General features: G+C 43.6%; 1 protein-coding gene across 1 annotated transcript; it reads right to left on the bottom strand.

The window, feature by feature from the left end:
• Window positions 1–277: 277 nt before the first annotated feature.
• On the bottom strand, window positions 278–25,802 carry LOC134957604 (protein kinase C delta type-like). The gene is made up of 10 exons (XM_063939615.1): window positions 25,238–25,802; window positions 16,612–16,712; window positions 15,273–15,443; window positions 11,190–11,281; window positions 9,923–9,985; window positions 6,897–7,035; window positions 3,852–3,974; window positions 3,450–3,578; window positions 2,682–2,896; window positions 278–428 (listed from the first exon to the last, which is right to left on the bottom strand). The coding sequence occupies exons 1-9, from the start codon at window positions 25,716–25,718 to the stop codon at window positions 2,723–2,725; spliced, it is 1,473 nt and encodes a 490-aa protein (XP_063795685.1). The 5' UTR covers window positions 25,719–25,802; the 3' UTR covers window positions 278–428; window positions 2,682–2,722.

The following is a 25,802-nucleotide window of genomic DNA, read 5'->3' as shown; positions in this document are numbered from 1 at the left end:
CACAAATATTATTTGATAAATGGGTCCCTAACTATTAAAATGTTAATGTTAAAAAAAAAAAAAAAAAAATACCGGCCTCCAACCATCCCCTATAGCCGGCCCATCACACACCTGATGTTATGCTTGTATTCAAAAAAAATTTAAAATTGAAAAATATAAAAAAAATTTAAACTTTTAAATAAAATTTACATAATACTTATAAAATCTAATAATTAAAATGTAAATGTAAAATTGTAAATACAAAAATGTAAAAATAGTAAAATTTAAAATTGTTTCATTATAAAATACCCTCCCACTAAATTTGAAAATGTAAATTTAAAAAATGTTAATATTCAAATTTAAAAAAAGTTAAATTTAAAAACTTATAAAAAATAAGAAAATAATAAACAATCTTCCAAGTTGTAATCAATCTTCTTATCACAGATGTTCTATATAATTACAAAAAAAAAAAAATATCAGTACATTGGTAACATCTTCATACAAGATACAATATAACATAATATACATCTTTAACTCCATGCAGAAAAAATATAGACTTTTTTTAAACAATCCTTAGTACAGTGCAACATGACGGCTCCGCAGAACATAAGATGCTTTGTGATGCTTCTTTTTGCAGTAATGCGCTCGTTTATAAAGTAAGCACCTGGACCTGCACATCAAGGGGGGCCTATTTCAATGGTGTGGAGCAACATCGTAATGGGAAAAGCTGGATGGAACAGAGTGTTTGCAACTAAGGGGGTAATTCTAAGTTGATCGCAGCAGCAAGTTTGTTAGCAATTGGGTAAAACCATGGTGGTCATTCCGAGTTGTTCGCTCTGTAAATTTTTTCGCATCGCATCGATTTTCCGCTTAGTGCGCATGCGCAATGTTCGCACTGCGACTGCGTCAAGTAAATTTGCTATGCAGTTAGGTATTTTACTCACGGCTTTTTCTTCGTTCAGGCGATCGGAGTGTGATTGACAGGAAGTGGGTGTTTCTGGGCGGAAACAGGCCGTTTTATGGGTGTGTGTGAAAAAACGCTACCGTTTCTGGGAAAAACGCGGGAGTGGCTGGAGAAACGGAGGAGTGTCTGGACGAACGCTGGGTGTGTTTGTGACGTCACACCAGGAACGACAAGCACTGAACTGATCGCAGATGACGAGTAAGTCTGGAGCTACTCCGAAACTGCTAAGAGGTGTGTAATCGCAAATTTGAGAATCTTTCGTTCGCAATTTTAAGAAGCTAAGATTCACTCCCAATAGGAGGCGGCTTAGCGTGTGCAATGCTGCTAAAAGCAGCTTGCGAACGACCAACTCGGAATGAGGGCCCATGTGCACTGCGGGGGGGGGGGGGGGGGGGGGGGCAGATATAACATTTGTAGAGAGAGTTAGATTTGGGTGGGTTATTTTGTTTCTGTGCAGGGTAAATACTGGCTGCTTTATTCTTACACTGCAATCTAGATTCCAGTTTGAACACCCCACACCCAAATCTAACTCTCTCCGCACGTTATATCTGCCCCTCCTGCAGTGCACATGGTTTTACCCAACTGCTAACAAAATTGCTGCTGCGATCAACACGAAATGACCACCTAAATGTTGGGTGGCTGCATTTACTGGACACAATATATCAATGAGACTGAAGGGGCGGAGACTGAGAATCTACAGAGGCATTCTCTGGCTAGCAAGAGGTCACAGAGTCTCTTCCCTACTTAAGGTTCTTTCTTTTACAGGTTCTCACAAGATCCTGGAAAGTCAGAGATGTTCTTTCAGTAGGACGGCTTTTGTATCAACCAGGCACTTTTGATATAAGTGTCTTACTAGGTGCACAAATACTCATTGTAATAAAAGCATTGATATGTAAAAGGGAAACATACAGTAAGGACGGTCCACATCCCCTACAGTCCCCTCACTCATGATTAATGTCACGTGATGCTAGTTTTAAACAGAAAGTGCAATATGGGAAAATAACGGCAATTAATAGTAGGCAGGAAAATAAATTAGTGATACACAAGTGACAAGTTGGGCAAATCAATGTATTGGCCTATTGGAAGTGCTTGCAAGGGAGGGGCTGATCCAGACACAAACACAGAATTCCCCCCTCCTATATGATAGTAGTAATGCAGAGAAGTCAGGTTATATATGTAACTGAGTTCTCTACATTACTACTACCATACATGTATTCCAATGCACTGATCACACTATTGCTGTATATACCATCTATGTATATTACAGCATACTTCATGAGCGCTGGAATACATTTACCAGCGTCTCTTCCCCTTGGATCACACACCAGGAGGACCATGAAACAACGGATCATGTAGGGTTACATTGCTTCTTCTGAGCATGCAGCAGGTGCACCTTACTCTTCCTCCTCCTCCCTTTGTTCTCCCTCTAGTAACACCCCTGACATGCCCCTTTTCCTCACCCACTGTCCTCTATTCTCCCTCTACCATTGTTATATCTCTTACGCTATATCTCTGTTTATGTAATAATCTGCAGACGGTTATTGTTTCTGCATTGCTTTGTGTGAGGAGCTTTTTGTATAACTTTCCATTAGGAAAATGTATTAATGCTTCTTACAATACTGCTATACCCAGCTCTATCTACCTTTCTCCTTCTTTATTCTTCCTCCGTTTAATATTGAAAACTTAAACTAATCATGTTTAAAAAATCAGAAGAAAACTAAATCCATAATGTACATACCTGCAGAAACTCCAACTCCTACATCCAGCAGTGCTGCTGCCTCAGCTAGATGGTCGTAGGCCCGGTGCCTTTGGGGGGGTTCTCCAGGTGGAGGTGGTAAATGAGAACCCTGCAAACCGGTCCTGCTGGGGGGCTGTTACAGGTGGATTATTGGCCTCTTCTGCCTCCATTATTGCTAGCTGGTTATTTATGGAGGCAGAGGGTGGAAAGGTCGGCTACAGAGATAAGAAGTAAAAGTGTATCAGTGATTATTACATCTTTCATAGGACTTGTAAGAGAGAAAAAGAGGCAATTACCAAACTTCCTATTGTAGAGGTTATTTACAGTAGTTACATATTAGACCCTGACAACATATCTATATAAAGCTAAAGAAAGAGGCATTACAGGTGCACAAATATAACGCACTGTCGCTCAGCCCATATATAACCACAGTATTGCAGTAGATGTAGGTTGCTCTGGGGCAAGTAAAGGTGTCCGTCTACTCAGTACTCTCAGGAGAAGGCTACGTAACTACAAGTGCAGAGAGGAGAAGGACTTTCTAGAGCATTGACCACCCCACCCCCACCCCCACCCCGCGACTGTCTCTGCCTGATTGACAGGCAGAGGTGATCGCATTTTCTGCGGCCTTCCTGCAGTACGAGCACTGTACATGTGCTGCATCTTTGTCTCAGAATGTGCGGTCGGATCGCTTACTGTGATCCAACCTGAATTAGGTCCTATATGCTGACCGGCATTCAGAAGCTCATGGAAGTTCTGTTTTATACTTACTGGTGCAGGAATGTATGGTGGCTCCATCTCAAGGGCTTCCAAGGCGACCCAGTTGATGTGCCGGAAGAAGCGATGGAGGCGGATGTTATCATTCACTCCTGGGCGTCTGGCTGGCATGATACTGAAGAGCTGAAAAAGATATTTGTATTTAATGATTTGTACAGTACAGATGCTCATTACAATCATGTTACAAACATTTCTGCTGCCTGGCACAGAGGAATATAAAGTGATTGTTCCATGGCCGCAGTCTGGTATTACTGAGTTCTATCTGCTCGCAGTGCCACAAAAGCTGCAGCATGACTGACATGCTGCTGGTGGACAGTGTTCCAGAAAACGGGGGCATGACGGCCCTGTTTCCTGGGTATTCTGAAGCCAGAGGCTGCGCCCTGCGTCCTCATTTACCTCGTCAATGATGTTCCTGACTTCAGTGCCTGGTCCAAAAGATCTTCCATTGACCATTTTGCTGAGAATGATGCCAAAGCAAAACCAATCATGACCGATAGCTCTCTCTTCGCGAAAACGTACCTACCGGAAAGAAGAGAGACAGACAGTCATTACCAGGCTTTTACTAATAACTTTTTCCATTTTTACTTTTCTAATTACGGGGACAAACACAAGATTTCTATTTTCTGGGTGGAGGATACATACATACATATATATATATATATATATATATATATATATACAGAAAGTCCACACTCACTGCTCCAATTTGCAACCTGGGCGGTGCTCCATAAGAGATTCACAAGAAATCCAAAAATATATCCGAAAAAAGATACAGGCACTCACCACTTCCTTGATGATGAAAACTTTATTGGTATGTCTCACATAGAGACAGTTAACAGCATGTCAGCAAAAGGTGTCAACGTTTCGGCTCCATCTGAGCCTTTTTCAACACTAACAAGATTACAGCAGGTTCTCACCCAGCAGCCCATGACACACAATGAACCCTGGAGCACTTTTATAGCAGAGGCATATCACAAACCCCGCCCATCAATCATCCAACAGGAAATAACAAAAAACACTGGTATTCAAGTGTTTAACATGTGTAATCAAGGATACATGTGCAGCCAATCGAATGTCCTATAACATCAACTAATTACACAACGTGAACACAATCACAACCATTTAAAACCAAAAGAACAACCGATAGCGGCTGATAGTCGCGTTACCGGAAGTGTTGTGCGTTCCATTGCCAGTGGAACGCACACGTCTATCCGGCGGAAGTGGATTTAGCAGACGTGAGACAGTTACGACAACGAGAGGCTAAATGGATATATGAGCTGGACACTCTGACACCACGGGGCCTAAATGAGGCAAATCCATTCAATATTTTTCTTGGATAGGGCTATGACTAGACTTTTTTAATATCCGTACTTTTCATAATGTATGTTCACAATTATGTGTGTTGTCTTGTTTGTGATTTTCTTGTCTTTTGTGTTGGTGATCACTCTGGTTCACCTAGTGGCAGAGGCAATATCACACACCCAATACGGTCCCCATTAAGTCCTGGGTTCCATTTATATCCATATTATGTGTTTTAAACTTCTATTACACATTTCTCAGCTAAGCTGTATAAGTTATTATGAATTATTCTATATATATGTATAAAGGCGAGAATGTGTGGTTCTGGAGCCGAAACGTCGACACCTTTTGCTGACATGCTGTTAACTGTCTCTATGTGAGACACACCAATAAAGTTTTCATCATCAAGGAAGTGGTGAGTGCCTGTATCTTTTTTCGTATATATATATATATATATATTGTGTACTGGGGAGATATCAGCGCCACAGATGCAGTATCTTACGTGTAACAACTAGAATAGGAACTCTACATATAGTATACAAAAAAACGCTTATTGCATTTGCACTCCCTATTTTTATCAGGGTGTCAGCTCATTTACCTCAAATAAATATAGGTATTGGTACCGTTACCTATAGAAAATGGTTATGTGGACGAGGGATGAGGTAGTAGCGAGCGACCAATGGTGCTAATAGATTGCTCAAAAGCAGTACGTATAAAATAATATAAATTTATTGTAGTGGAACGTACTATAACAAAATATCGGTTTAAAAAGACATGATTTATAAAAACATATTGGTTCATGAACATAGTGTGTATATATGACACATACAAAAGTTCAGTAAAATAGTAAAAAAACGGTATTTTAAAGGTACTAGACAGGTTAAAAAGACACACAGGGATATGTTTTCAAAAACTTTTTTAAAAAAATAGAGGAATCAGAAAAATAGCTTAGCTTTGTGGTGAGGTTTAGATCAAGGAATAGCACCCAACGCGTTTCGTCCCTCATGGACTTCATCAAGGGGGTTTTTTAAAAAAGTTTTTGAAACCATATCCCTGTGTGTCTTTTTAACCTGTCTAGTACCTTCTGTTTTGGAGTGATACTTTTAGGTTTTTAGATTACACATACCTTTTATGTCACCATGCTTTTTTCCTTTTACCCAAAATTTTTTTAAAATACCGTTTTTTTACTATTTTACTGAACTTTTGTATGTGTCATATATACACACTATGTTCATGAACCAATATGTTTTTATAAATCATGTCTTTTTAAACCGATATTTTGTTATAGTACGTTCCACTACAATAAATTTATATTATTTTATACGTACTGCTTTTGAGCAATCTATTAGCACCATTGGTCGCTCGCTACTACCTCATCCCTCGTCCACATATATATATATATATATATATATATATATATATACAGGTTGAGCATCCCATATCCAAATATTCCGAAATACGGATTCTTTTTGAGTGAAAGTGAGATAGTGGAATCTTTGTTTTCTGATGGCTCAATGTAAACAGACTTTGTTTTATACACAAAGTTATTGTGTATATACACAAAGTTATTAAAAATATTGTATTAAATGACCTTCAGGCTGTGTGTTTAAGATGTATGTAAAACTTAAATGCATTCTGTGCTTAGACTTGGGTCCCATTGCCATGATATCTCATTATGGTATGCACTTACTCCAAAATATGGAAAAATCCGATATTCAAAATACACACACACACACACACACACACACACACACACACACACACACACACACACATATATATTTATTTATACGTATGCAACAATAATCAGAATTGTCACCTTGACAAAGGGGCGGGACGTCCCTGAAACATTGGTATCATGCTGTGAACCTATTGAATATATCACTTTTGGATTAAGACTCGGAGTGCCGCTATCTTTTGTTCTACATTATATGTATACGTACATATATAATTTGACTGATCGGCCATAACATTAAACCCACATGTCTAATATTGGGCAGGTTCCCCTCATGGCACCACAACAGCTCTGACCCACCACGGAAGGAACTCCACAAGACCTCTGAAGGTGTTCTGTGTACCTGAGAATCAGGCCCAGTGTATATAATTACATGAGTACACAGTAGAATACCCTTTGCACCTCACCTCAGGAGTGATGTCGCCACATCTTCCAGCACAGCCAGTGGCACTCCAGTTTCTAGGTGTGATGTTACTTGCGAGACCGAAGTCGGCGATCTTGAGGTGGCCTGTTGCAGCCACTAAGATGTTATCTGGCTTGAGGTCGCTGTGAAGAAAATAACATCTTTGTATACAGTGTGCTTTCATACAAACATGATTTATTGATACATACATCAGCACTTTATATGTGTAAATAATAGTGGTTTTGAATGTATGTTTAGGAACAAGGACTAGAGTGTCAGTACCTACTGTAATCATTTGTAGGTCAGTGTCCATGGGGGTTATTCAGAGATAGATGCAGATCACTGCATACGCAAGATCTGCATCCATCTCCTCACATGCTGCGGGCGGCCCAGCACAGGGCAAGGCAACCTGTGGTTCCGAATCATGATCCAATCTAATTGTGGACGCATTGATTTAAGGTTGACTCCTGCCAGCTCAATCTGGCTGTGTGTGACATCATGCAGCCTCCCTGAAAACACTCCCGGCATGCCACGTTTGGCCCACCACACCCACAAAATGCTATGTCGCCACCCACCCAACACATGCCACTGTTAATCATCCTTTGGGGATGCGCCTGCAATGTGAATGACCACGCAGGTGCAATACAGACGCTGCAGGTGTACAGTGCAAACTGCGATGCGGCTGCTTTCACGGCCAAGTCTGGAGGAGATCCCATGTGATTCCACTATGTCATGTACAGTTGTGTGTGCTCAGCAGAATTCTGTTATGTAGTAGTATAGGCTCAATCAGCCCATTAACCCTTTTCATGCTAATATGTGTGGTTACTGCATAATAATTAGTGATATTGGTCACAGGGAGCGACACCTGGGGGCTGATGCTGATCCTTCCCAGCTGGTGAAGGGGAGAACCTTATAAATGGGGTAAGTTTATTCTTGTATGTAACCCTAAAGAGATTGTAAAAGTCCATTGACACGTGGGTCAGACAGTATATTGTGCTTACTGAGCTTTTTATTCCCCAAGTGCCGCTGCTGCAATTTATCATTGGGACTCGGTAACTTTCAGAGGGCAGTGGGGTGAATTATTTACTTGTGCAGTGAGTGCCAGATACCTGCAGGATTATATATATAGTGGTTGGAGAAGGAAATAAGAAGTTGGGGTATGGGAATAAAATGGCCGGGGTCTGGGGTACACCTAGAGCCACAGAAGCCTTAGAGGTGTTGCTAGTATAAAAACAATCCTTGATCCTTTTTAAAACTATATAGCAGTGTTGGACTGGGGCATGAAGGGCCATCGGGGGAATGCAATGGTAGGGGCCCATGTTTAGGTGCAGGACCAGTCCCAAGAGAGGGTGTGGTCAGCCACCATATTGGTTTGCCAATTAGAGGCTGGGCCCCTTGATAAATATATATAGTAAATACTGCTAGTGCATATAGAATAATGAACCAGATTAATAACCAGAATGTACAGTAGAAGATACATCATAGTCCTGTGCAGTATAACATAACATATAGTATGTACAATGTATAATTCCAGTGCTCAGTCTGGGATCTGATCCCTAGAGGAAGAAGTGGTGCCTCAGGCAGTGGGGCCCCCCGGGGGGTTTCCCCTGTTCCCCTGTGGGACAGTCCAACCCTGCTATATATTATTAGGTAACCCATATTATGTGATATAAAGTTATACAACCTGTGTTCTCCACCATCCCGGTGTCCATCCACCTCTTCTCCATATGTTTTATTGCACATTCCCTTAATGTCTCACATGTGACCCCTGCTCCTCTTACTTCCTCCTTCCCTTACTTACCACCTGCACCACTCATACCCTCAGTGGCGGAAGTTCGTCCCAGTTGCCCGGAGGCAAGATAAATATTGGTGCCCCCCTATTTCCTATATCAAGATAAGTGTGTGTGTGTGTGTGTGTGTGTGTCTAACAGCAGACACTTTACTGATGGAGCTATTTGCTCCTATAGAGGAAGCATGAGAATGCTAACTACATGAAGTTACGTGTAATTGTCAGAGAAATATCTTCATATAGTTAAAATTCTCATATTTCCTATACAGGCACAAACAGCTTCATCAGTAAGGTGTCTGCTTCCAGTGTAATAGGTTGTGGTTTCTAATCCTGGGTGTGACACTTGTAAAATGTGTATATTCAGGATAATAAAGAGGGTGTGATTTGTAAGGTGCAGGGACCAGTGAGGAAGTCGGCCACTGAAAAGACAGCGGCAGCTATCAATTAACTTAATTCACTGGTGTCACAGAATGGGAGGAGAGGTGCCCCCCTTCAGAGCAGGAGCCCGGCGGCAGATGACTCCGTTGCCTCCCAGAGTTCTGCCTCTGCATACCCTCTATCCCTCTTTAACCCTGCACCTCTCACTCCCTCCTTCCACCTCCTTCCACTGCACTTCTCACTCCCTCCTTCCCTCTATCATCCCTACACCTCTCCTTCCCTCTCTCACCCTGCACGTGAGACACAGATTGGATGTCAGGGAAGGCACATTCTGGGTGTACATGATCTGGGGTCGCAGTGCAGCCCCCCATGACCTGCTAGGTGTATATAGTTACAGAGCTGGGTGGCAGGTGTGTGGTGATGTAATAAAAAAGTATGTAAAAGTTTCTAAAATTAATGTTTCCCTTCTCTTCCTCAGGGGTCCTCTCTGACAGCATTAGACAAGTGCAGGAAGAGTATGACGCCACTATATTACAGGAGAAAGGGACTTCCCTGAGCAGAGAGCAGATGTGATGGTGCACAACCAATAGGGCCCCATGTGATGCCACTGAAAAGCTTCTGGAATGAATGTTAGTACACTATTTTCAAAACTCTGAAATGACATGAAAAGAATAGAACACTTGTGCAGAGAGATCCCCTGTGTCCCCCGAGAGCTGGTCATATAGATTGTACTTTGGGAGAGAGGCAGGTGTAACATGTAAGTGGAAGATATGGGCCAATGACTGTATAACATGTACAGTATTAGAATCCATAGTATAATATCACATTATTATACTATTGTTATAGTGTAACTCTATACTTACCCATGGGCGATGCCCTTGGAATGCAGGAATTGGAGCCCACATACAATCTCCGCACTGTAGAATCTGTTAGATAGAAAATAAGTTAATGTTACAATGTTAGGATGTGTACATAATGGCTGAGGGATTTCCAGACAATACTCCCCACATTTTCTGACAATGGGCCTAATTCAGACCTGATTGCTCGCTAGGCTTTTTTTGCAGTCCTGCGTTCGCATAGTCTCCTCCCATAGGGAGTGTATTTTAGCTGTGCAAGTGTGCGAACGCATGTGTAGCAGAGCTGTGCAAACAGATTGTGTGCAGTCTCTGCACAGCTCAGGACTTACTCAGCCGCTGCAAACACCTCAGCCTGTCCAGGACCAGAATTGACATCAGGAACCCTCCGTGCGAACGCTTAGGCACGCCTGTGTTTTTCCAACCACTCCCTGAAAACGGTCAGTTACCACCCACAAACGCCCTCTTCCTGTCAAATGGATTTTTTGCACAAACCCATCGAAGAGCAATGAACTGCTTTGTACCCGTGCGATGCGCCTGCACATTGCGGTGCATACGCATGCACAGTTCTAACCTGATTACAGAGGTGCAAAAACCACTAGCGAGCGACCAGGTCTGAATTAGGCCCAATGTCCCCATTTATTTTGTTTTGAATTTACATAACCATCAGTGCTTCTCTATCCAATTACATATTCTCTGTACAATACACATAACATCACATATCTTGTCTTTACTCTCACACCCTCCTGACACTTGGCCAACATTGCGGGGTGATCATATCATACAACCCATTAAGAACCTAGCAATCTGGTGGACCATTATGCAATAGGTAGCATCTATCCTTGTGTATCAATGCCTATTTCCCTATAGATTGTAAGCTTGCGAGCAGGGCCTTCCTACCTCTATGTCTGTCTGTTTTTACCCAGTTTTGTTCTATTACTGCTGTTCTAATTGTAAAGCGCAATGGAATATGCTGCGCTATATAAGAAACTGTTAATAATAATAATAATAATAAATTTACCAACTGCCTAATAAGATATTTCTAGTGTTGTGCATTGGTGAAAGTCACTATATATTGTATATGGCTTATTAGAGTTTATGTAAAGGAGTATTGGAATGCCTTCAAGATGACACTCACAAAGTATCCTTATATAATAACAGCTGATTTATTTGTCAGGATGGAAGACAACTTACAGAAACAATTATAATAAATCAGAAGGATAAAGTGCTGTTTCTAAGGCACACACAATACTAACAAGATATTTTATGTTCTCACCTTGCATTAGAGATGGTAAGAGGCCCATTCCTCATCAGAAGATGTTCTAAGTCACCACCACTTGCATACTCCATACCAAGGAGCACGTGCTCCTGTTTATGGGAGAAGCAATAGTGTTATTATACATGTCAGGAGGGAAAGAGTTGGGACGTGGGGAATATCATCTTCTGACCAAAATAAATTAAGATAAATGATATACATTATTCATTTGTAAAAGTGTCCTTCACTTCTTTTCTCCTCATGGGAATATAATGGACAGTCATGGGGAGGACAAGGAGAACAGAGAGAGGGCATGGGAGAAAAGAGGAAGAATCTTACTATACCACAGCAGGGGCGGATTGGGAACAAAAAGCGGCCCTGGAAAAATTTGTGCTAGTGGCCCCACATGGGCAGCACCAGAGGTGTAAGGTCTAGCCATGGGCCACGGCAGCAGCACCCTCCCCCCAAGACTTTCCAGATAGTGGGCATGTCCAGCATCAAGGGAGAAGTTAAAAAGAAATAAAATTAAATATTATGAGCACATTATATGATACACCTTCAGAATTTAGGAAACTATATCATTCTTTAGAAAGATATATTTTCTTGCTTATTACACCAACCGTATCCCAATCACTATTCACTCAATCTTATATGTCAGCCAAGCAGGCAGACAGAGCATACACTAGATCATCTGCAATCACAGGCTAAGTGGCAAAGTCATTTTCATATATGCAAATTATTTTGCATCTTATTCATTATGTCTATAAAAACGACCACATGTCCTCACACAAAACAGGCCCCACTGGTGTGCCGGCCCATCGGGAATCTTCCCTGTGAACCCTATGGCCAATCCGCCTCTGTACCACAGTCTATGGAACATGTTCTATAATCGTTTAACAGTGAGTTAGTAACACATAACACCAATAAAATGATTATTTTTACACCAAAATAACAGGTAGTAAATTGTCCTACATGCCAACATTAATAGTAATTGCTGCATCTAAAATAATAAAACAATGAATAATTGCAGAAGAGCTACAGGTGTATTAGTTGTAGCAGCTGTTATTAATAGCATTGATCCTCAGACCATGGAGCACATGACACAAGGCCATTCTCACCTCCCTGCAGGAAGCATGTGTACCTGATACAGAAATACCACTGTCTCTCTGTACCTGTCCTGTCTCACATGGTCCAGGGTCTCAGTGTGGCTGTCACCCCCACAGCCACAATGAGGCTACGTGTTAGTTATGTCAGCCAAGCAGCCAGTATCCGCTACACCAGGCCAGGCCAACCTGTGGCTCTCCAGCTGCTGTGAAACCACAAATCCCAGCATGCCTGACGACAGTTTTGTTATTAGAGGATATTAAAACTGTGGTAGGGCCTGCTGGGATTTGTAGTTACACAACAGCTGGAGAGCCACAGGTTGGCCAGGCCTGATTTACACTGTGATCTGCCACCAGACCATCGGTGACTACAGGGGAGCATGGTCTCACAAGAGTTTTATTGCCTGGGGGGGCAGGTTAGTAATACATAGGGGAACATGTAACTGTAGAGGTGGGAGGGATGGAGAAGAAATACTGTACAGTATATCACTACAGGGGAGAGAGGAAATCTGTCACTACAGAGGTTAGTGGGGAAAGTTTTACAGCCATGATTGTGTTATACTAATATATCCATTATGATAAAATAAACTGTGGATTGCTGGCTCTTATCAGTATTTCCATGTGAGAATTCTCATTATCTGCTCTGCCCTCCTATGTACTAGCAGTGGTGCCAGAGCCGGCCTTAGGCATAGGCAAACTAGGCAATTGCCTAGGGCATCTGGTATGCCTAGGGGCACAAGCAGCTTCTGCTGATTAAAATGATATGCGGCATGCCTATATTCTGTGTGTAGCATTTTGTATACAGATACAGCCACAGTCGCACACAGTATACAGGCATGCTGCATATCATTTTAATCAGCAGAAGCTGCTTGTGCATCCTAGCCACATAGCAATGTATATGACATTAGCAGAGCTGCCAGTTGACTCATGCCAGGAACTATATGTGTCATTATTTGTATAAGGGCATTAATAATGTGTAACATATGTGTAAGGGGCACTATGTGTATAAGGGCACTAATAATGTGCGGCATATGTGTAAGGGACATAATGTGTGTCATTATGTGTATAAGGGCATTAACAATGTGCGGCATATGTGTAAGGGAAATTATGTGTATAAGGGCATTAATAAGGGTTGGCATAATGTTTAAGGCGCATTATGTTTATAAGGACATTAATAATGTGTGTCTTATGTGTAAGGGGCAATACTGTGTGGTATTATGTGTATAAATGCATTACCAATGTGTGGCATTATGTGTATAAGGTGCTCTACTGTGTGGCATAACATATAGAAAGGGCACTACTGTGTGGTCTAATGTGAATAAAGAGCAATATGGTATAGTGCAATGTGAATAAGGAGCAATATGGTGTGGTGTAATGAGAATAAAGAGCAATATGGTGTGGTGTAATGTGAATAAGGAGCAATTCAGTACGATGTTATGTGAATAAGGGGCACTACTGTGAGAAGTAACGTATATAAGGTAAATTGGTACTACTGTGTGATGTAATGTGAATAAGGTACACTATTGTATGATAAATTGTGAATAAAGTTGCACTACTGTGAGGCATAATTTGAATTGGGGGTACTAATGTGTGGCCGTGCCCTGTTGCCAGCAAAAACTCATACCTTTTTGGGCTGTGCGCCAAATGTGCACACTGTTCTTATTTAAATTACAGGGGGTAGGAAAACAAAAAAAGGACTGCTATGGGTGGGGGGTGATGGTGCTGGGAAAAGGGCGCAGGGTCAGAGGCGGAACTAGCGGTGGTGCTAGGGGGCACCATCCAAAATCTTGCCTAGGGCATCATATTGGTTAGGGCCGGCTCTGAGTGGTGCCAAGAGAGGGGGGAGAGGGTACAAATTACCCAGGCCCAGATCTGATGGAGGGGCCTAGTGGAGGCCCCAGACTTTCTCCCCCTTAAGCTGCAGCTCTTCTCCTCAGTCCAGCACACGCTGCTTTGTGCTGGGCTGTAGTGTGGCCATGGTTGCACTTAAAATAAAATAAAAAAATCAGATTTTTTTCAAAGGGTACAGGACCACGCCTCTTGTGATTAGGCCACGCCCCCTGAAAAGTACCTGGACCCAGCCAGGCTCTCTACTGCCCTGTGTACTAGTCCAGTAGATGCCACCAATAAGATAGCCCCACTTATTAAATTACCACTGACTTAGGTCTGTGGCATATTTACACCAAGTATCCAGCCCATTTCCAGCAGTGGAGGAGGAGACGTGGCAGGAGACATATGGACAGGAATGTAAAACAGAAGGCAGCACTGGGAGAGAAGCTACGGACATATACTCAGATACAACATTCAGTTCCGTCTTCAATAATTACTTATCATCAAGTGCTTGATATTCCCTTTATCACCAAATGCTCAATAATCCCTTTATCACTAAGGGGCCCATTTACCATTGATCGCATATACAATGCAATCCGGGGCATTAATATTGCCCCAGATTGCATTGCATAAGGCGATCATATTGTGTGGCTGTATCACACAGCACAGACAGGGACAGGAGCTGCCAGGACCACTGCACATGAGCAGTCATCATGACCATCGTGCACAGCAGCCATTTCTGCCAGAGGTTCCTCTGGAACTTCTAAAGTGTAGCTCATCGGTCACCATAATCAGAAGATTGCGGTAGCACGAAAGCCAATATCCCGATATTGATACATCGGGCAGTATTGCATCCCCCAAAGAAACCTATGATGGATGTGGCTGCTGGTGGAAATAGAGTGATCGCAGCAGGTATGAGATACCTCCTTCTTACATTGGGGGATACATAATATTTGCAGCTAGTATTGTATGATAAATGGACCCCTAAGTGCTATGGATACAGTATACATGCAGTTCTGGAGAAGTATTAACATTTATATAATGCCAGTATATTGTGCTTTCCATTTAGATGAGAGTTACTTTATAGGAAATAAAAGTCACAGCAGAAGATAACAAACATATAGGATGTATGTCTGGATATTTAGCAATAAAGAGGCATTTACAGCCGTACCTTGGTCTGGTGGGCGAAGTGGCCGTGAATGAGGAAGGCGCTTTCTGATGCAAGTTCTAGCACTTTCCTTTCCACAAAGGCAACTTTTTCGCCCACATGAAGCAGATGTCGTTTGCTCATGATCTTTACAGCTAACAACTCGTTGGTATGTGAGTCGGCTGCCAGCAGGACCTAGAAGAAATATTACAGTGTCAGCCTCATAACAACACAGAGATATAAAGGCAAATGCATTGCTGTCCGACAAGGATTATTTCTTTATTAACAGTTTTATGACCACAAAAGAAAAAGAAACAAAAATGCAGATCCATATCCATGGTCCCAAGCATTGCTAATCAGAATAATTACAACGACCTCTGCAATCTAACAGAACAAAATCAAGGTGCCTGGCATACTTTTTGGAAAAAAAAATTCCGGCCCACAGACCAGCGTCCAGGTGACCTTGTCTCTGGTGGGTTCCTAACACTAAGATTCAAGTCTGGAGCGTGGCTATAGTGTTAGGAAGTGGTAATAAGAAAAACATGAGCTATTTGATAAGCAGTATTACTGTACATAAGTTAAAGTGTTAAGACCAGTACTCACTGGCAGATGTGGGGAGAGATGTGGGCTGAGCGTACCGCTCAGCACACATCTCTTCCCCCTTCCCCCGCTCAGCACAGTGCGATTTGTGCTGAGCGTCCGGGGAGAGCGGGGTGGGGGGCGCTCATTTCACCCAGCGGGTGAAGTGAGAGACCCTCTAGATTGGCCTGAATGCAGGCCAATCTAGCACCAGCGATAGCGATGCGCGGGACTGCGCATCGCTATCGCTGTAAGGGGAACACATGGAGAGATCACTGCTTAAAATCTAAGCAATCTATTCAGATTGCTTAGATTTTAAGCCGCGATCGCTCCGTGAGTACCCCCCTTTACATTGGTAAAAAAAATATTAAAGTGCTAAATTGAGTGTTACAATGCGATTCCCCAAGCAGCCAGGTCACACCAATTCAGGGGGCACCGTTCCCCTAACCCACATCCAAAACTGACAAACTGTATAAATGTAATCAGGCCTTACTATAATAGTGCCTTTCCCAATCTGTAGTCTGTGTGTGCTAAAGATACATGCTAATTAGAAACACCTTTGGGTAGGTGGAGAGGTGCTAATTCTAGCTAAAGGAGTATCCACCTTCAAATATACATAAAATGGAGTCTAATGGGGAGGGGGGGCTGCACTACCTAACTACAAATGTCTGTTCTTTCTTTTTACCATTAAATAAAGTTGTACCACAGCCTTGTTCATCTCTAATAACATCCATATTGAGACATATAGTAAATCCCCTGTGACAACTGAAACCTCATTGCTTACCTTCCCAAAGGCACCTTGGCCTAACTGATGGTAAAACTCCAGTCTCTGGATGGTGCTAGAGACTGCATCTCTGAGGCAGGGGGTTGAAGCACTGCTGGTTTCTAATGGAGTGAAAAGTGATATGAGAACATTACAACAACAACCCCCATATATTATACTGTAGGACATTAATTAAGCTCACATCTTTATTATAGAAGAAAACCATGGTTGTTTATTTTCCATTCAATTATCCTAATTCCTGTCATACATAGTAATTATTTTTCTCTATCGTCCTAAGTGGATGCTGGGGTTCCTGAAAGGACCATGGGGAACAGCGGCTCCGCAGGAGACAGGGCACAAAAAAGTAAAGCTTTACTAGGTCAGGTGGTGTGCACTGGCTCCTCCCCCTATGACCCTCCTCCAGACTCCAGTTAGATTTTGTGCCCGAACGAGAAGGGTGCAATCTAGGTGGCTCTCCTAAAGAGCTGCTTAGAGAAAGTTTAGTTTAGGTTTTTTTCTTTACAGTGAGTCCTGCTGGCAACAGGATCACTGCAACGTGGGACTTAGGGGGAAAGTAGTAAACTCACCTGCATGCAGAGTGGATTTGCTGCTTGGCTACTGGACACCATTAGCTCCAGAGGGATCGAACACAGGCCCAGCCGTGGAGTCCGGTCCCGGAGCCGCGCCGCCGACCCCCTTGCAGATGCTGAAGCGTGAAGAGGTCCGGAAACCGGCGGCTGAAGACTCCTCAGTCTTCATAAGGTAGCGCACAGCACTGCAGCTGTGCGCCATTTTCCTCTCAGCACACTTCACTGGGCAGTCACTGAGGGTGCAGAGCGCTGGGGGGGGGCGCTCTGAGAGGCAAATATAAACCTTATACAAGGCTAAAAATACCTCACATATAGCCCATAGGGGCTATATGGAGATATTTAACCCCTGCCTGACTGGAAAAATAGCGGGAGAAGAACCCGCCGAAAAAGGGGCGGGGCCTATCTCCTCAGCACACGGCGCCATTTTCTGTCACAGCTCCGCTGGTCAGAACGGCTTCCAGGTCTCTCCCCTGCACTGCACTACAGAAACAGGGTAAAACAGAGAGGGGGGGCACATTAATGGCTATATATATATATATTAAAGCAGCTATAAGGGAGCACTTAATATAAGGATATCCCTTGTATATATAGCGCTTTGTGGTGTGTGCTGGCAGACTCTCCCTCTGTCTCCCCAAAAGGGCTAGTGGGTCCTGTCTTCATTAGAGCATTCCCTGTGAGTTTGCGGTGTGTGTCGGTACGTGGTGTCGACATGTATGAGGACGATATTGGTGTGGAGGCGGAGCAATTGCCAAATATGCAGATGTCACCCCCCAGGGGGTCGACACCAGAATGGATGCCTTTATTTGTGGAATTACGTGATGGTTTATCTTCCCTTAAACAGTCAGTTGAGGACATGAGGCGGCCGGACAATCAATTAATGCCTGTCCAGGCGCCTCAAACACCGTCAGGGGCTGTAAAACGCCCTTTGCCTCAGTCGGTCGACACAGACCCAGACACGGGCACTGATTCCAGTGACGACGGTAGAAATTCAAACGTATTTTCCAGTAGGGCCACACGTTATATGATTTTGGCAATGAAGGAGACGTTACATTTAGCTGATACTACAGATACCGTAAAACAGGGTATTATGTATGGTGTGAAAAAACTACAAACAGTTTTTCCTGAATCAGAAGAATTAAATGACGTGTGTGATGAAGCGTGGGTTGCTCCTGATAAAAAGTTGATAATTTCAAAAAAGTTATTGGCATTATACCCTTTCCCGCCAGAGGTTAGGGCGCGCTGGGAAACACCCCCTAAGGTGGACAAGGCGCTCACACGCTTATCCAAACAAGTGGCGTTACCCTCTCCTGAGACGGCCGCACTTAAGGATCCATCAGATAGAAAGATGGAAGTTATTCAAAAGAATATATACACACATGCAGGTGTTATACTACGACCAGCTATAGCAACTGCCTGGATGCGCAGTGCTGGAGTAGTTTGGTCAGAATCCCTGATTGAAAATATTGATACCCTAGATAGGGACAATGTTTTACTGTCGTTAGAACAAATAAAGGATGCATTTATCTATATGCGTGATGCACAGAGGGATATTTGCACACTGGCATCTCGGGTGAGTGCTATGTCCATTTCAGCCAGAAGAGCCTTATGGACACGACAGTGGACAGGCGATGCGGATTCAAAACGTCACATGGAGGTTTTGCCGTATAAAGGGGAGGAGTTATTTGGAGTTGGTCTATCAGACTTGGTGGCCACGGCTACTGCCGGGAAATCCACTTTTTTACCTCAAGTCACTCCCCAACAGAGAAAGGCACCGACCTTTCAACCGCAGCCTTTTCGCTCCTACAAAAATAAGAGAGCAAAGGGCTTGTCGTACCTGCCACGAGGCAGAGGAAGAGGGAAGAGACACCAACAGGCAGCTCCTTCCCAGGAACAGAAGCCCTCCCCGGCTCCTGCAAAAACCTCAGCATGACGCTGGGGCCTCTCAAGCGGACTCGGGGACAGTGGGGGGCCGTCTCAAAAATTACAGCGCGCAGTGGGCTCACTCGCAGGTAGACCCCTGGATCCTGCAGATAATATCTCAGGGGTACAGGTTGGAATTAGAGACGGATCCTCCTCATCGTTTCCTGAAGTCTGCCTTACCAACCGTCTCTTCCGAAAGGGAGAGGGTGTTGGAAGCCATTCACAAGCTGTACGCTCAGCAGGTGATAGTCAAAGTACCCCTATTACAACAAGGAAAGGGGTATTATTCCACTCTATTTGTGGTACCGAAGCCGGATGGCTCGGTAAGGCCTATTCTAAATCTGAAGTCCTTGAACCTCTACATAAAAAAGTTCAAGTTCAAGATGGAGTCACTCAGAGCAGTGATAGCGAACCTGGAAGAAGGGGACTTTATGGTATCCTTGGACATCAAGGATGCGTATCTACACGTTCCGATTTACCCCGCACACCAGGGGTACCTCAGGTTCATTGTTCAAAACTGTCACTATCAGTTTCAGACGCTGCCGTTCGGATTGTCCACGGCGCCTCGGGTCTTTACCAAGGTAATGGCCGAGATGATGATTCTTCTTCGAAGAAAAGGCGTATTAGTTATCCCATACTTGGACGATCTCCTAATAAGGGCAAGGTCCAGAGAACAGCTGGAGACAGCTTTAGCACTATCTCAAGAGGTGCTAAGACAACACGGGTGGATTCTGAATATTCCAAAATCCCATTTAATCCCGACAACTCGTCTGCTGTTCCTAGGAATGATTCTGGACACGGTTCAGAAAAAGGTTTTCCTTCCAGAGGAAAAAGCCAAGGAGTTATCCGATCTGGTCAGGAACCTCCTAAAACCAGGAAAAGTGTCAGTACATCAATGCACAAGAGTCCTGGGAAAAATGGTGGCTTCTTACGAAGCAATTCCATTCGGCAGATTCCATGCAAGAATATTCCAAAGGGATCTGTTGGACAAATGGTCAGGGTCGCATCTGCAGATGCACCTGCGAATAACCCTGTCACCAAAGACAAGGGTGTCACTTCTGTGGTGGTTGCAGAAGGCTCACCTATTAGAAGGCCGCAGATTCGGCATTCAGGATTGGATCCTGGTGACCACGGACGCCAGCCTGAGAGGCTGGGGAGCAGTCACACAAGGAAGAAACTTCCAGGGAGTATGGACGAGTCTGGAAAAGTCTCTTCACATAAACATTCTGGAACTAAGAGCAATCTACAATGCTCTAAGCCAGGCGGAACTTCTCCTGCAAGGAAAGCCGGTGTTGATTCAGTCGGACAACATCACGGCGGTCGCCCATGTAAACAGGCAGGGCGGCACAAGAAGCAGGAGTGCAATGGCAGAAGCTGCCAAGATTCTTCGCTGGGCGGAGAATCACGTGATAGCACTGTCAGCAGTGTTCATCCCGGGCGTGGACAACTGGGAAGCAGACTTCCTCAGCAGACACGATCTTCATCCGGGAGAGTGGGGTCTACATCCAGAAGTCTTCAACATGTTAATAGACCGTTGGGAAAGACCAATTGTAGACATGATGGCGTCTCGCCTCAACAAGAAACTGGACAAATATTGCGCAAGGTCAAGAGATCCACAGGCAATAGCTGTGGACGCACTGGTAACTCCTTGGGTGTACCAGTCAGTGTATGTGTTTCCTCCTCTGCCGCTCATACCAAAGGTATTGAAGATCATACGGCAAAGAAGAGTAAGAACAATACTAGTGGTTCCGGATTGGCCGAGAAGGACTTGGTATCCGGAACTTCAAGAGATGCTCACGGACGAACCGTGGCCTCTACCTCTGAGAAGGGACCTGCTACAGCAGGGTCCCTGTCTTTTTCAAGACTTACCGCGGCTGCGTTTGACGGCATGGCGGTTGAACGCCAGATCCTAAAAGGGAAAGGCATTCCAGAAGAAGTCATTCCTACCTTGATTAAGGCACGGAAGGAAGTCACCGTGAAACATTATCACCGCATTTGGCGAAAATATGTAGCGTGGTGCGAGGATCGGAAGGTTCCGACGGAGGAATTCCAACTGGGTCGTTTCCTACATTTCCTGCAATCAGGATTATCTATGGGTCTCAAATTGGGATCCATTAAGGTTCAAATTTCGGCCCTGTCAATATTCTTCCAAAAAGAATTGGCCTCTGTCCCTGAGGTCCAGACTTTTGTCAAGGGAGTACTGCATATACAGCCTCCTGTGGTGCCTCCGGTGGCACCGTGGGATCTAAATGTAGTTTTAGATTTCCTCAAATCCCATTGGTTTGAACCATTGAAAAAGGTGGATTTGAAATATCTCACATTGAAAGTGACTATGTTACTAGCCCTGGCCTCTGCCAGGAGAGTATCTGAATTGGCGGCTTTATCTTATAAAAGTCCTTATCTAATCTTCCATTCGGATAGGGCAGAACTGCGGACTCGTCCGCATTTTCTCCCTAAAGTGGTATCAGCATTTCATCTGAACCAACCTATTGTGGTGCCTGCGGCCACTAGCGACTTGGAGGACTCCAAGTTGTTGGACGTTGTCAGAGCCTTAAAAATATACATTGCAAGGACGGCTGGAGTCAGAAAATCTGACTCGCTGTTTATATTGTATGCACCCAACAAGTTGGGCGCACCTGCTTCTAAGCAGTCGATTGCTCGTTGGATTTGTAACACAATTCAACTTGCACATTCTGTGGCAGGCCTGCCACAGCCTAAAACTGTAAAAGCCCACTCCACAAGGAAGGTGGGCTCATCTTGGGCGGCTGCCCAAGGGGTCTCGGCATTACAACTCTGCCGAGCAGCTACGTGGTCGGGGGAGAACACGTTTGTAAAATTTTACAAATTTGATACCCTGGCAAAGGAGGACCTGGAGTTCTCTCATTCGGTGCTGCAGAGTCATCCGCACTCTCCCGCCCGTTTGGGAGCTTTGGTATAATCCCCATGGTCCTTTCAGGAACCCCAGCATCCACTTAGGACGATAGAGAAAATAAGAATTTACTTACCGATAATTCTATTTCTCGGAGTCCGTAGTGGATGCTGGGCGCCCATCCCAAGTGCGGATTATCTGCAATACTTGTACATAGTTATTGTTAACTAATTCGGGTTATTGTTAAGGAGCCATCTTTAAGAGGCCCTTTCTGTTGTCATACTGTTAACTGGGTTTAGATCACAAGTTGTACGGTGTGATTGGTGTGGCTGGTATGAGTCTTACCCGGGATTCAAAATGCCTCCCTTATTGTGTATGCTCGTCCGGGCACAGTACCTAACTGGAGTCTGGAGGAGGGTCATAGGGGGAGGAGCCAGTGCACACCACCTGACCTAGTAAAGCTTTACTTTTTTGTGCCCTGTCTCCTGCGGAGCCGCTGTTCCCCATGGTCCTTTCAGGAACCCCAGCATCCACTACGGACTCCGAGAAATAGAATTATCGGTAAGTAAATTCTTATTAATACTAATCACATACGTCCTGACTGTCCTGGTTACAGCAGGACAGTCCCGCTATTCAGACACTGTCCTGCTGTCCCACCCACCGGCAGCAGTGTCCTGTGAGCCAGAGGGGTTGGCAGTTGGGGAAGGCTTTGATCACCAATTTCTCTGCTCTACAAAGCAGCAAGTGATCTTTGAATAGGTGCCGTGCATACGTACACAGCATGCAGTCAGCACTGGGAGGGGAGCGGGGCCTGCCCAGCCGCTCGGAGAGCACTGGGTATGCCCCTAAAATGATGGAAAATGGGTTCATTCATGATGCGCGGCCATGCCCACTCGGCCGAGGCCACATTCACACCCCTTTTTTGGGTTGCTCGTGGCACAGCCGCACACAAGTGTGTACACAAGTGTGATTTTGGAATCCATTGGGGCATATGTGATTTGGGGGCATACTGGGGCACATTACAGTCTGTAATTTGGGGGCAAACTGGGGCACATTATATGATATGGGGCACATTGGGGCATATTATGTGATTTCAGGGCACACTGGGGCACATAATGTGATATGGGGCATATTGTGGTATAAATGGGCACACAATGAGGTATTATATGTGATTTGGTGACATTGGTGTATTTGATGTGATTTGGGGCACAGTGTGGAGTATAATGCAAATTAATGGCACATTGTGCAATATGTTAATTGGGGTCAGCGTGCATAGTATATGCATTGAGAGCACTCTTTTGCATAGTGGTGGTGGTGGTTGGGAGGGCCCAATGCATATTTTTACACCTGGGCCCACCATTCGCTAGTTCCGCCTCTGGGGAGAAGTCGTTATCATCAAACTCCACAAAATGTATCTTGGCCTCTTGGGTAATGCCATCTTCATATAGGGAGCGTGTAACAAATAATTACTGGCTTAGTGCGTTACATGCTCAGAGGATTTATATTAGAGATGAGCGGATTCGGTTTTACTCGGTTTTACTCGGTTTTACTCGGTTCTCAAAACCGAATCTTATTGGCTATCCAAAACACGTGACATCCGTGAGCCAATAAGATGTCGTTTTGAGAACCGAGTAAAACCGAGTAAAACCGAATCCGCTCATCTCTAGATTTATTATATGGTTGAGTGGAGACTTCATCTGGGGGACACTTTGGTCCCTCCCTTATTGGATGAGTATATGAGAAGGATGCTAGAAGCTGTTTATTCAACATATCCTTAACGCCTTTTCAGTTTAGGGGCTGGAGGGGAGGAGCTTATTTACAGCTAGAAAAAGTTATCTCATTAATTGCTGACACTTCTATCCCTCATGATAAGAAGTGACCCCCTGATGAAGGAAAGAGATAATCATGCTTCCATCCTCCTGACCGCAGGCCAATATTGCTGTGTGACCCCATCATACAGCCCACCAAGAACCTTTGCAATCTCGTGGACCATTACACAATATATAACACCTATCCTTGTGTATATATACCCATTTCCCTATAGATTATACGCTTGTGAGCAGGGCCTTCCACCCCTGTGTCTGTCTGTTATTACCCAGTTTTGTTTTATCACTGTTTGTTTCCAATTGTAAAGCGCAATAGAATTTGCTGCGCTATATAAGAAACTGATCATCAATAAATATGTCTGATTAAAGGTTAAAAACATTAACGATTAAAGTGGCGATTCTGTATCCTGTATTGTATAATGCAATATTATGCTGACAAATATGAATGTAAGTTAGTGTACGGGTTTATCTCACAGACACAGTATCATCGCTGCGCCTCACACAGATACAGTAACTATAATGACTACTATATAACTGACACTAAACTTAATATTAAATGTGATTCACAGAAATCATCTATAAAAGTTTTGATTAATTGATAGAATAATTGGTCTATTAAATCAATACAAATAAACATAAGTTGAAAATAGCAGAAATACCTCCTTTACTTTTAATAAGAAATGAAACACATCTAGCTGTAAATGTAATACCCTGCAAGTTGCCGGCAGCTGCAAGATTTCAGCCATTTAGCTTCTAGATATAAGACTTATACTGGCAAACTTGGTTTTGCTTTTTGTATTATTGCTGCTTTACATCGAAAGGTTATGTCGCCAAAATCTCCCGGCTGCCTGCAACCCACAGACTTTACATTTAGCCCATAATCTTTACTACTAATTCACAATAATCAGTATAGCGAATTACTACCCACACTGCAAGTGACTGATGCTTCCTTGTCACTGGCAGCTCCACATTACCCTCTACACATACACTTACATCACCCGCATCCTTACCCTGAGTATCATTACTCCAAACCAGAGCTCTTATTTGTCTCTGATTCCAAAGAGCAGAATATGGCAGAAACTGATTGCACCATAATACATGTGGTGTAAATGGGGCTTTACTGACACTTGTGGAGAAGATACAATACATAAAAGTTGGGTTGTTCCATGAGGCACAGTATTTTACCCTGGATATAATTCACACCTTATTATTAATAAATACAAATAATATAATTTATGAGCATTATTTACAAACAAGACAAATGCCAGTAAATTAGATGATGATGCAAGTAGGTTAGCATGCTGTAAATAAATTCATAGAAATGTATTTTCACATATTAGTAGTAGAAATAGAGGCCTCAGCACTTGTCTACTATAGTACATCCTACCAAAATACATTTAGTGTCTGTATAAAAACAGTTTGTATGTATGGGTTTCACTTACTCCCTCCTTCTGCATCTCCCTGAGGGCCTCTACTTTGCGTCCTCTCATCACTGGTCTCATCTGAGCTTGATGACAACTTTCTAGCAACCTTTCTCTTGATGGAGACTTTCTCATCATCAGAGGAGTCAGATAGTATTCTCCTCTTCCAGCCACATCTGGGCTTGATGTTTAAATCTGCCGCCTCAAAGGTGTTGGAATAAATTGTCTTCTTCATCGCTCTCTTTTTAATTGTTGGCTTCGGCATCTCTGACTTTGGTCTCTCTGTCTTCTTCATCTCTGGCTTTGGCATCTCTGGCTTTGGCATCTCTGGCTTCGGCATCTCTGGCTTCGGCATCTCTGACTTCTTCAACATGGCCGCCGGCTTTATCTCTGGTCCAACTGTCACCAGTGCCTTGACAGTAAACGGCTGGGTTGCCATGACGACAGCTGCCCATATACCTATACTACAGACATGCTGTATGCTGGGGGTGTCTGTGTGCATGTAACATCAATGGGGGGGCATGTGTGAAATTAGCACTAGATTAAATGGGGGTTTCCTAAATTATGGGGTGGAAGTAATTTTATC

This window comes from Pseudophryne corroboree, chromosome 9, assembly GCF_028390025.1.
Source record: "Pseudophryne corroboree isolate aPseCor3 chromosome 9, aPseCor3.hap2, whole genome shotgun sequence".
NCBI classification, from domain to species: domain Eukaryota; kingdom Metazoa; phylum Chordata; class Amphibia; order Anura; family Myobatrachidae; genus Pseudophryne; species Pseudophryne corroboree.
The sequence above is the reverse complement of the archived record's forward strand: the minus strand, read 5'-3'. Positions and strand labels throughout refer to the sequence as shown.